This window comes from Plectropomus leopardus, chromosome 1, assembly GCF_026936395.1.
Source record: "Plectropomus leopardus strain MGB_pleo_1.0 chromosome 1, ASM2693639v1, whole genome shotgun sequence".
Lineage (NCBI taxonomy): Eukaryota > Metazoa > Chordata > Actinopteri > Perciformes > Serranidae > Plectropomus > Plectropomus leopardus.
Window position 1 is genome coordinate 17,651,661 of NC_142176.1, and position 12,680 is coordinate 17,664,340.

Genomic DNA, 12,680 nt, shown 5'->3' on the forward strand with positions numbered 1-12,680 from the left:
ATCATTTTTAAAAGTGAAATGATTTAAAAATACATAAATAAAAAACTCCTTATAAGTCCTTATAAAAGCAACACAATTTAATAATTATCTTCTGAAATATTTAAATAATTTCATGTGGTGAAAAAAAAGTACCCAAAAATCATTATAATTAAAAAACACAATGTTTTTGGTCAAATAAAATCTATATTTTTTAAGTCTCAGTCGCCAGCTGGGCTTATAGCGTGTACCTAAGGCAGGAACCATTCACGCGGCATTTGTTTCATGCCGGAAGAGTGAAGCCGTTGCCCTGTCCTTCACTGCAAGGCGTACCGGCTGATGTTTTGGGTAAGTTTAATGAATTTAAGGAGATATTCGCACACTAGAACACGGATATAACTTCAGAAACATTCACATATTATTCGTCGTAGAAAGGGGAGTTTTTGGGCTCGTATTTTTGGCTGAGGTCCGGTCAGTGTCGAGGTCGTCTTCAGTTTGTCAGTGTCAGTTATCTAACGTTATGTCAAATGCAGTCAGCAGTAACTCAACGTTAATTTAACGTTAACTCAACGTTAATTTAACGTTAACGTTACTGAATCCAACAACGTTAGTGTCCGCATCAAAGTGAACAGTCAGTTGTTTCCTGTTGTAACCGGACATTGTTACACTGATTTTATTGACCACAGTTACACTGAATAACGTGACAGCTGTGGAAAAGTTTACACATAGCCAAATCTAACTTAACGTTACATTTTTAGTGCAACGTTAGCAATTAATTTTTTAACTAATGTTACTTACTAATGTCATTGTATTGTTTAAAATGGATCATATGCGTGCATTGTAGTCAAATGTTTATTCATTTGTTCAGTTTTAGGCTGAATGTCTGTTTCTCATTAAGAGCAACCAGAGTCTGATTCCTTGTATGTTTACATAATAGGCCAAAACAGGTGATTCTGACTAACACAGCTTTATAAAAGTTTCTGATTTTTTATGTTTGAGCAACAAATTAATTAGCTTGTCTTTGTGTTCATATTTTTTTTTTATCTCTAAAGTAAGTGCTATTTTAACTTTTTATAGATGCAGAAACTGTTTGATGTGCTTTTATTCCTTTATTCCCCCCAAAACTTTGAATTGACTACAGATTGTCCAGAACTCAGCTGCTAGGCTGTTAACCATAACCAAGAAGTACAACCACATCAAACCAGTTTCAGGCTCTTCACAGTGGCTCCCTGTCTGTTTTAGGATTTTAAGATCTTATTGATTACTTTTGAGGACTTTCATGGCCTGGCTCCAGATGACATTTCAGACCTTTTCATCCCTTTTGAACCTTTGTGTAGCTTGAGATCCTCAGGCAGAGGTCTCTTGTTTGCTCCAGAGTTCAGACTGAAGACTAAAGGGGACAGAGCTTTTACCATCAGGGTCTCAAAGCTCTGGGATGATCTGCCCAGAGGATATAAGGCTGTCTTCATATTGCTCTCCCCTAAAAATGCACTTCTATTGAAAAGCATATCTTGATTTTATCTTAGCAGTCAGTCTTTGTTTTGTTATTTTATTGATTTTACCTCGCATTTATTATCTTGATTTTAGTTTTGGCCTTTATTTTGCTGATATTTTATGTCATTGTGGTTTGTTTCAACATTTATGTAATGACTGTACTTCTGTGGCTCTGGGGAGAGCTTCCCATAGTCTGACCAAAACAATCCTAATTATATCAGGAAGCCTCTGTTACAAACTGGAGGTGTGTGGTAAAAAGTAATGGAAAATGAGGAATCCAGTATCTTACAAGAATGACCTAAAATTAAAAGTATTTCTCAGCCTCTGCTGCTCAAATCTTTGTCAATCTGTCTTTTTTAATTTCTCTAGCTTCAAAAGTGCAATACTAATTTGATGGATTGCTCCTTTAATTTGTCTGGGATTTATTTTTCAGTTTGCCCCTTAAAATGGTAGAAGAAACAATGAATTTAAGCCACGTGCAGTGAATTTGTGTTGAACAGTGCAATGTCGGATGAATGAAAGTGAAGAAAAAGTGATTGCTGATGGTCACATTAAATATTACAGAAGGACGTCAGGGGGAAGTGTAGATTTATATGATTTGCCTTTAGGAGAAGATGTCAATCTTTGTGTGCCAACTGATAAAACAAAGCCTTTTTTGCCTTTCTACTCTCAGATGTCTGATATATAAGTGGATGCAAGAGGCTGAGGATGGAGCCATCTTGATGTTTTAAGGAGCATCTGAACAGCTCAAACATGCTGTCAGGACTTGTTGCTGCCACCTGCCACTCCCTAAAGTGGACACTGCCTCACTGGAAAGCTCCTCTTCACAGAACTTACAGCCCATCAAAACCAGGACAATGGCTACTGCGAACTGTGGTTCAAAGAGGGGCCCATAGATGGACTACAGCACCATCATCACGAAAAAAGCAGAGGCCAGTGTTCACCAGAGCTCCAGCATTTGGAGATAAGCTTGCAATCATTGACAGCTGTGGCAGTCACAGCTACAAACAGCTGTATTGCAGCAGTTTAGGTCTTGCAGGCAGAATCAGCACTGCTCTCAACACTGATTTTGGGGGTCTTGAAGGAAAACGAATCTCCTTCCTGTGCGCTAATGATGCGTCCTATACAGTGGCACAGTGGGCAGCTTGGATGAGCGGTGGGACGGCGGTTCCACTCTACCGAAAACATCCTGAATCTGAGCTGGAGTACGTCATCTGTGACTCCCAGAGTTCACTGCTGGTGGCAGGGCATCCCTATGCTGATACCCTTGAGCCACTGGCACAGAGGCTGGGGCTGCCGTGCCTGACACTGCCCCCCACCTCTGACCTGGGCTTTTTAGACGGGGCAGACATCCAAGAGATGGAGAAAGGAGACATCACAGACTGGGCTGATCGGCCAGCTATGATCATCTACACCAGTGGGACCACAGGGAGACCCAAGGGAGTCCTACATACACACAGCAACATCCAAGCCATGGTAAATGTTGTCTTTTAAACCATAATTATAAAGCAAGTTACATCTTCAAGTTCTCTTCATTTTAGGCTCATCAGCTTCTAGTTTGACAAACAGGACATGTTTGTCAGCAGTGAAAAAAGTTTGTGTACAGCTTTGACATAGTAGAAGATGTTACAGCTTTTGCTAATGGACTAAAAAGCTGTGGCTAATTAATTTACACGTATACAGGTATTTTTTATGACACTGATTTCTTAATGCATATTTGTGTTTCGTCCAAATGCAAACTGTGTTTTAAGTCACTGAAATCAAAACTCTTGTAAAAAATCCTTCCAGGGTGAAGATTTTCAGAAACTTTGTTTCTGTATTGACTTGTAGACAGGTAAAATAGGGTTTATGGCTCATGATGTCAGAGAAGTGTGGTCACAATATGGAATTTCTAACTTCGATACAATACCTTGAGAAATATAATTTTTTATGCTATTTTAATTCGAATCAGAAAAAAACATTGCGGGCATAAACTTAAAAATGCTGTTAAAAAAATCAATATCACAGTGCTATTACTTCTTGGTTAGTAGCAGAGAACAGAAGAATTACTTTACTAAGCATTAACAATTAGAGAGAGCAAGAAATCGCAGCTGGTACCAGTGTATCGATACTGTGGAAAATGAGACTTGAAACTATTTCAAATATTCAGAATCGGTATGTACCATAAAAACTGATATTTTTGTGTGCACTTTTCTGAGTGTTACAAATGAGGTGAAATTTTGTGCAATATTAGATATGACCAAAATAGTGCTGTTTATGTTTACACATAAATGTAGAGATAAATGTAGAGTTACACTTCCACTATATTGAGAAACAGATGCTTTAGAATGCGCACTGGTCACTGCTACGTAATCCAACACACACACATTAAGATATCACTATCACATCACTGCCAACATTTTCTGATTGGTCAACGTCTTATTCTTCGCTTGATCACTTGCTGCTTTAGTTGTTTTTGTCTTTTCATTTAGACAGAGTTTTTTTTTAAGAAGTACTTGTGTGGAAGGGATTTGTTTAATTAATTAATGTGAGCTGTTATATATATATATATATATATATATATATATATATAAATAAATATATATATATATATATTTTTTTTTTTTTTTTTTTTTTGAAAATTTAGGAGGAAAAATCCATTTTACCCCTGCATGTGTGAACAAGGCCTTTGTATCCGTCGGGTTAGTTTAGGTTATCCTAAACCTTTATGGCAGCTAAACATTTCAGTAATTAAAAGAAAACAATAAGATATTTCTTGTTTACCATAGGATGTATGTATGTTTGTTAACAAACAATAGTTCTCTAGTTTCAGCGATGGTGGTCATCAGAATATTTTGGAGATGGGGTCTTCAGTGCACTCAGATGCTTGTAGGAAGCTCAGACATCAGTGACTTTAAAGTCAGAAATCTACTTTTTCAACCCAAGAAATTACTTAATTTACATAATCGTTTTCATACGGTCCACGTTTGTCTTCTGAGTTTGATTTATTTAGAACGTGGCGTTTGATATTTCATGCAGTTCAGACAGAGATTGCGAAGTGACGATCCAAAGCTTTGACACATAAAATGTATGCATGTTTCTGAGTGCAAGAAGTGTTGAGACAGCCCCACACCCACATCTGAATGCCTGATTAGCATCATTCCTCTTTTGTTCCAGTCGACTTTTTTGAATAATCACTAATTTATGCCATTAGAGATCTCCTGAAGATTTTACTGTATATTTTTAAGAGAAATTGACCTACATGTCCAATAGTGTGGAAAATTAAATCCCTCTGAAGGAAGGCAGAGCTGCATTTGTCTCTGGTTGGCTCAGGGAAGTGACTGAGTGAGTGAATGATTAAGTGAGTCTGCTCATTTTCCTGGAAGGCAACAACATCAGGTTGTCAGTGTTCCTGGAAAGCTCAGTCAGTTTAATGTGAATAAAGACTTGAGGCAAAGCTTGAAAGGAAAATAAATATGCTGTATAACTTTCAAATTTAAGTTTGGATTTTACATTTCATGGCAATCTTCCACTTTCATCATTGTTGATGTCTAAGACATTGTGTATATACTGAATGTTTATTTGCATTACTTTGAGTGTCAAAATGCCCGATAGTGACAGCATCGCTGAAATTTTCTCCTACTGTATGGGAAAATTAAAATAGATTATTTTGCATTTGCATTCAGAAGTATTCTGTTTTAAGTCTGACTGTTTGAAAATGCAAGATTATACAGGACACACTATCTAGGACACCTGTACAATATATTGCAATTTAATACATTTTCAAGGTACAAATCATCTATATTACTTGCTTGAACAACATGTCTTACACAGTCAAAAGTAAGATAAGATTATGATTAAGATTAAGATTAAGCCCATTGTAGCACCTTATATTCTAGGTTTTTTATTTTCTCCATAATTTGACATTCACAGTCACAAACCTCAAAGTCATTAAATAGACACAGGATTCATTCTAATATGTTATCATGCCCCTCGCAATTAAATCGAATTTTAGCAACTGAGTGAACCTCAGCAGTGAGTTATTTTTTCGGTAGCACCAGTTTCAATATATTTGTGTCTTTCTACTGCATACACAGCCCAGCTTTATGAAAAGACATTATTCTCAGCAGTGAAATACTTCTTTAATAGCCCTCCTTCCTAAAGTAACCTAGGGCTCAGTTTCTGTGAGAAATAGTCCAGGAATCCACTAAGCACAATTCAGGCCTTGTATGACAACACTTTAAATGTGTTATTGGCTGATAACAACTGGCTCCACAAACATAAAACATTTAAACAATAAAAAATATTTTGTTGTTTTGTTGCTAGTGATTTTTCTTTTATTCTTGCCAAGTGCTAAAAACATACAATGACGTGACATCATGCTGAGATGCTCAGTGTCAGAGCAGGTATAATGATAGCATTTCAAAACATAGATGATAAACATCTGGGTTTTTTGTGTTTTTGTCTATACTTACAGTTTGGACATCACGCAGAGAGAAATAATTTGTCGAAGAGTTGTGTTAAGACTTCTCCACCAAAAGGAGTCTCAGTAGACCATAACACAGTTACTTCATCATAATTTTGAGTTATTATTAAGCTCTCAACTGCAGCCAAAACCACGGGGGTTGTCAGAAGTCATTCTTGCAGCAGCGGGAAATAACTAATTCTGAGCTGTGAACACAGCAGTTTAGAGGGAAATAGGTACAAAAAGTTAAACAAGTGAACTGCACCAAAAAATATCAAAGCAAATGTCTGCAACAGTAGGAGCTGATTTAGGCTGCTGACTGCATCGTCTCCTCTGTCTCCCCCTGCTCACCCTCAGGTCCAATGTCTGGTTTCAGAGTGGGCGTGGTCCCGAGATGACGTCATCCTCCACACCTTGCCGCTCCACCACGTGCATGGCATCATTAACAAACTGCTGTGCCCGCTCTGGGTGGGCGCCACCTGCATCATGCTGCCTGAATTCCAGCCTCAGAAGGTCGTGACTGCACTCTATCTCGTGCTTTTTCTGACTCTTGGTACAGTACATCTTTTTGTTAACACTCGTGAAGAAACGAGGCAGTCGCACAGCTGTAAGACTCAGGTGGTGATTGTGAGACCAGAGCTATCACTGACAGCGAGGCAAAGAAGTATTTTAGATTTAGAAGTCTTGCGTGGACAGTCTGGTTGAAAAAAGACTTTTAGCTTTTTCCACATCAATTCCTTTTTCCTCAGTGTTTCCCCTTCCACCTTTCTCCTCCTTCCTTTTTTACCCCTGTTTCATCTCCTCTCCCTCCTCCTCCTCCTCCCTCTCTGACTGTCAAACTAAGTGTTTGGGGCTTAGTGATGAATTGCCTTGTGTGGCTTTGTATCTGACCAATGCCGACTCACGGCAGGGGCTTAAGCAGCGGATCAATCGATGAGCTGACATTGAAGGATGATGGTGCTTGTTTGGCCCAGAGAAGGGAGGGGAAGATGGGTTGCTTAAGTGTGTGTGTGTGTGTGTGTGTGTGTGGTTTTGGAACATATAGAGGTGTAGATGCACATGTTTTTCAGTGTACGTGTGTTTTTGTTTGTGTGTCAGGACCTCAACAGCTTAATGGCAGTGAAGGTAGATGGAAAGGAAAGGTCCTTAAAGGACATATGTATCTGTCAACGCAGGTATTGCTGCACTGTAAAAGCTATCAGTATTCAGCTGTTATCCCTGACCTTGTGTACCAAACCACAAAACCCCTCCTTTCACCCGCAGAAAAAAGCCTTTATTCTCCTCCTCCTGAAGTAACAGTACATTGATGAAGTGATCGATAGTCTGTCTCTTCTATCCCCTAAGATCTCTGAAGGGTAGCCTAGGCAGCAGAGGCCGGCATTGATTTTTTCTGATTTCGCCTGGAGATAGTGACAAAAATTTCAGTGCAGGAATTGTGATCCAGTGAATTGCACATAAGTTTATTTAAGATACTCTTTCAGGGGTTCACACAGCACTGGTCAGATTTTTATTTTTTATTTGATAAACACTTCTTAATCACAGCAACAAATGTTTTGCTTAACAGCGAGGAAATTATTTATTAATACAATAAAAAATATGTTACTACTGACATTATTGAAATATTTAATACACAGGAGGAGTAATGCATCAATTCATTATGTTCTCTAAGGTAAAGTATTTGTACACACTCATATCTGCCTGTTTAAAAGTTCTCTAAAGTAATATTTTATGCATTAATGCTTTTTTTCTTGACAAAACTTAGTCAGTCAAGTCAATTGGTGTGTTTCCATCCACCTGTTTTTATGCAGCAAAAAGACCATAAATTTGAAGAACTCTTCAAAAATAGCCAAAAAAAATAATTCTTGAGGGAGGTGGAAAAATTGCTGCATTGACAAAAGGTGAATGCAACTAAGTGCAATGAAAACTAATCTAGCAAATAGATGCTGATGTTATGTTACTTTATTCCATTGGCCATTACAAGCTCTCTTCATCTTCAGCTTTTAACTCACTCACTTCTGACTAAAGAATTAGCGCCATGTATGGCTTATCTTGATTAACCAACTGCCAATATTTGCATTATAGAAGGGGATGGAAAAGCACATATATTAGCATTTTTTTCTGTGGCGAATTCTCTGAGACAAAAAATCATTAAAATGTTCAGTACATTTGGATAGAAACCCAACTAATGTCTTTGCACAGCAGGTTGATCCATCTGTTTGTCTGTCAACCACTTTGGTTGAGACAAAAATATCTCAGCAACTATTGGATGGACTCCCATGAAATTCTGCTTATCCATTCCTAGTCCCCAGAGGATAAAATCTATGATTTTGGTCATCACTTCACTTTTCCTCTAGTGCCAACATGAGATGATTTTGAGTAAAATGTCTGAACAATTATTATTGAATTATTGAAAGGACTGCCATGAAATTTTGGTGTCAACATTTTTTGCCTCCTCAAACGTAAACATAAATACCCCTGTCTTTTCATTTATTGCCATCATCAGGTCAAAATGTCAATTTGTCCAGTAGTTTGGTTCATGATCAAAACTAATGACATTTCCATTAGCCACAGTTAACAGCTTTGTGTTTAGTGCTAATAAGAACATATTAGCATGCGAGCGTGCTATAGTAATATGATGAACATGGTGACTAAACTGTTATACCTGCTTAATAATGGCATGTTAGCATTGTGTTTGTGAGCCCATTTGGATGCAGACCTTGAAACACAGTGTCTTGGTAGAGCCTCACAGAGTGGCTAGCATGGCTGCCATCTGTCATTTTGACAGTGCCAAAACCAAAACTATACCTTCCTGATACCTTAAATTGAGAAATATCAAAATGTTCTCCTAAAGAACCTTTTTGTTGTTAACAAAATAAATGAAACATGTCAGCGTTAACATTTAGTTTGAACACAAACCATTATACAAAAACTTTATTTTACTAAATTTAAATGAAATTATGAAATAAGCAAAATTGTGATAGCTGATCAAAGAATGAATACATTGGATTAAAAATCCAGGCAACCATCGATGCCTTTTAAATTTTTTTATTTGCAATAACAAAGACAGAGATGACACACAGATAGGATATGGTGGTGTGTATATGTTAATAATATACAGAAAATTGAAATCGAGAGATTAACTGTAGATGGAGAAGATATAAATAAGGTAATAATAATAATAAATAATTATTGTAGGGAAGCAGCTGTGTGGGGAGATGGTTTCGGCAAAAAGTATTTTAGTCATTAATATTTGCGGTAAATATTAATAATATGTTAACAAAAGGACTAATAATAAAAAGAAATGATAACTATATTAAAACACAAAAGTTTTTTGTAAAAGAAGAAAAAGAAAACCAGTAACAATAGTGGATGAATGAGAGGTGTGTCTGTGCCTGTGTGACTGTGTTTCCGTTTGTTTGTCTGCCTCTAAAGTGTATTTGTTTGCATTGATGTTTGCGTCAATGCCACATTTTAATACCTGACAGTTTGTGATACTCAGCACTACAGACACATCAGCATTCAACATCCAAGCCCTTCTCAGGAAGAATTAGCAAATCTTTTAGAGTCCCATGTTGACTGTTGAGCCCTGAGCAGATCATAGAGTTGTTTGGGATGCAGGCCATGGCCCTCGGCTCTCATCACATCCTGTCCCCTAGGTGGAGGCCAGCGCTTTGACAGACATAAATTGCCTTCCTCTCCCCTCCAGTCTGGACTTGGTGGAAGCGCTCCACTGCACTTGATAGACACCACCCAGAATGGTCGGGGCACACTCAGTCATTAATCCTTCCTCCCGCACAAAGTTTTATTCCGTATGTGCACAGGTGAACTGTGAACGCCCAACAATTTCTAGAACTCGTAATGATATTGTGAGAAATGGGACAGAGATCTGATTAGACTGTTGACAAGTCTTGATCATCTCGGCTGCATTTGTTTATAAATCTCAGTTATGTTTGTTTATCAGAGGCAGAGGAGGTGAGAGGAGTTAGATAGATTATAGATTAATCTACGAAGAGGTGACTCAAAGGAGAAGTGGAAGGAAGAGTTTAGAAATTGCTGGCACATTAAGAAGGATGTGGTGCTACTGTAGGTGAAAGGGATGATGGGAGAGACTGCATCTGTCAGTGAGTGTCTCTAGGTGTGTGTGAGGGGGAGAGAGAGAGAGAGAGAGAGAGACTGCAGAGGCAGCGAAGCAGGAAATTACGAAATGGAGAGAGAAGGTAAGTGAATGTGAGATAGGAAACGAAGGGGAGAAAGAAAGATGAAGGGAAGATGCAGGGGTCAGAGATGAAAGTGGAGAATGAAAAAGAAGCACTCTGGGACTGGAAGTAGAATGAAAGAAGAAGAAGTGAGGATAAGTAGACTGAGAGGGGAGGGGAAGGGGAGACAGGTGGGGAGGAGCATTTGTCTCCCGGGGGGGACACAGGACTTAGAGAGGCTGTCGTTCACCTTCACTTAATTCATGCTGTCGTCCCATCCTCCCATTGTCTACTGCGATATACCTAGACAGTGTGTGTGTGTGTGTGTGTGTGTGTGTGTGTGTGTGAGTGTGTGTGTGTGTGTGTGAGTGAGTGATTATGGTGGGGTGGGGTGTGTAAAATAGCTTTGTCCTTGAAAAAGTGAGTTTATGTGATATTTGAACAGTATTTTTATATGAGCATGTAGTTCACGATGAATGTTTATGTACATTAACGCCGGTGTGTTTTAAGGCAGCCTGCTAAGTGCAGCGGAGGATGTGAGTGGCTCCTTCTGTAACAGTCAAAAAGCACATTTGTCAAAAGTAGCTGTACAGAAGGCCTTTTAACTGGCCGATGTGCTGGCTCTGCCCTTCAGCAGTCTGCTGTTTTCCTCCTCCTGACCTTTACAAATCTTGATTTTTTTATTTTCCTTGTCTTTTTTTTTTGGCGCTGTGTTGACAGGTTTAATATGGGGTTACTGTCTGGACCTTACTCTGCCATTTACATCAAATACAAGAAAAAATGGCACTTTCACATGTGCTAATGGAATGAATCTGGATGTAGAGATTTAGTTTGCATGGCCCTGTCTAGTAGATGCACTTTTTTCCTTTTTTGCCTTACTTTATCTGCCTCTCCCTTCCTCATGCCGCCTCGCTGTCCTGTATATAACATCGATCAGTTAAAGCGGGGATAAAGTTGTCTTGCCTCTGAGCCAGGAACAGAGGTAGTTACAGTCCTGAAATGAGGTCTGTGTAAAATGTAAAGCCGGAAATATGTGACCATGGGTGGGGCAAGTGTGACGTTTGGATGACGTTTTATGCACGCAACCCACCACGGGAGTTTTCAAAAATTGCTGATAGCGGCTAATTTAAAGATGAACACTAGCCCCAAATGTCTGTGAAAACAATGAGATTTCTTACTCTCCGAGCAGAGGACGAGATCAGCCACCATATAAATATGTGTGTTAGTGTTACACGTTAATGCCATTGTTATTGTTGAGAAAGCGCTGCCAGTGCATATATATTTTATGTTACACTAGAATATGATGCGTATGATGCATGTGTTACATGTCATACCTGTCACACCTGAGCAGAATGATGCAGCCATTGTTGGGTTCTGTGTAAAAATGCAAAGGAGGCATAAAGTAGGGACCACGTAGTGGCTCTATAGTGCAATCTCTGTGTAAAAAAAGCTTCCATCTCTCTTATTCGCTCTCTCTCTGTCTCCCTCTCTGTGTCCCAGGTGTGGGAGATGCTGTTGAGCTCCAAGGCTCCCATGGTTAATGTGTTCATGGCCGTGCCAACAATATACTCTAAGCTGATCCAGTACTATGATCATCACTTCACACAGCCTCACGTCAAGGACTTTGTCAAAGCGGTCTGCAAAGAGAGGATCAGGTACTGGCTCTGGGATCAATGACGGACAGTTTACTCACACGTTGGTGTACGGACACATGTATGTGAGTGTGTGTATACAGACTATTGACAAAGGAAAGGCTCAATAAATAAGCAGGGAAACACTTAAAGCACACAAAGATGCTTCCTTGCACGGCCCAAAGTGTCCATGAACGGTTTTCATGAAAATTACTATAATCACAGTCGCCAGATGTAGTGGTTTCAACAAATCCAAATAATCTCACATTGTCAAACCAATGCTCAAGCAGGGTTGATGACATGCAGCCTAAACCATAAGCAACTGCAAAACAACAGTCAACAATGGCGTTTTCTTAACAAAGGATAGCAACATACTTTACGACTTTCAAAATAACACTTAATCAGTAATCTGGTGGTGTACTGTCTTGATTTATGGTCAAAAACTGTCTCACTCCCCCATCACTTTCGATGTCTATACCCAGGTGTCATTAATCCCCTTGACTGAATAAACAACATTCATGTAGTGACGAAGCTGACCCATTGGAGAAGTGAGAAAGGCGTAAACACACAAATGATGCAACTTTTATATTTAACCATATCGATATTTGATAGGGATGCACAATAATATTCACAATATCATCACATCATCGGTATCAGCCGATAGGGGCTTTACAATGAAATATCCGCATCAGCCCAAAATACCCATTTCTGCTGATATCACAGGCCAGTAACATGAGGTTTTAATTTTACAACTTTAATTGGATGGAATAGGTTAAATTTTCCCTGGTTTTGGTTATTGTCAGGATTGTCTCAGGGAGAGCATCATCCAAGCTCACTGAAGTGTGATGAATTGTACAGTTTTATTTAAAATTTGATACATAAGAATAAAGATAGCATGTTTTACATGTAACCAAGGTTAAAGTAGTTTATTGTTTTGCC

The 12,680-nt window shown here is 38.8% G+C and overlaps 1 protein-coding gene across 3 annotated transcripts in view; it reads left to right on the top strand.

Annotated features, from left to right (window-relative positions):
* Positions 1-237: 237 nt before the first annotated feature.
* Positions 238-12,680, top strand: part of acsf3 (acyl-CoA synthetase family member 3) — a 37,474-nt gene continuing 25,031 nt past the window's right edge. For all 3 annotated transcript variants that reach the window (XM_042495370.2, XM_088076788.1, XM_088076793.1), the window contains exons 1-4: positions 238-324; positions 2,144-2,946; positions 6,272-6,427; positions 11,611-11,765. In XM_042495370.2, the coding sequence (XP_042351304.1) occupies positions 2,224-2,946; positions 6,272-6,427; positions 11,611-11,765 (1,034 nt within the window). In that variant the 5' untranslated portion in view covers positions 238-324; positions 2,144-2,223. The remainder of the gene's footprint in view (positions 325-2,143; positions 2,947-6,271; positions 6,428-11,610; positions 11,766-12,680) is intronic.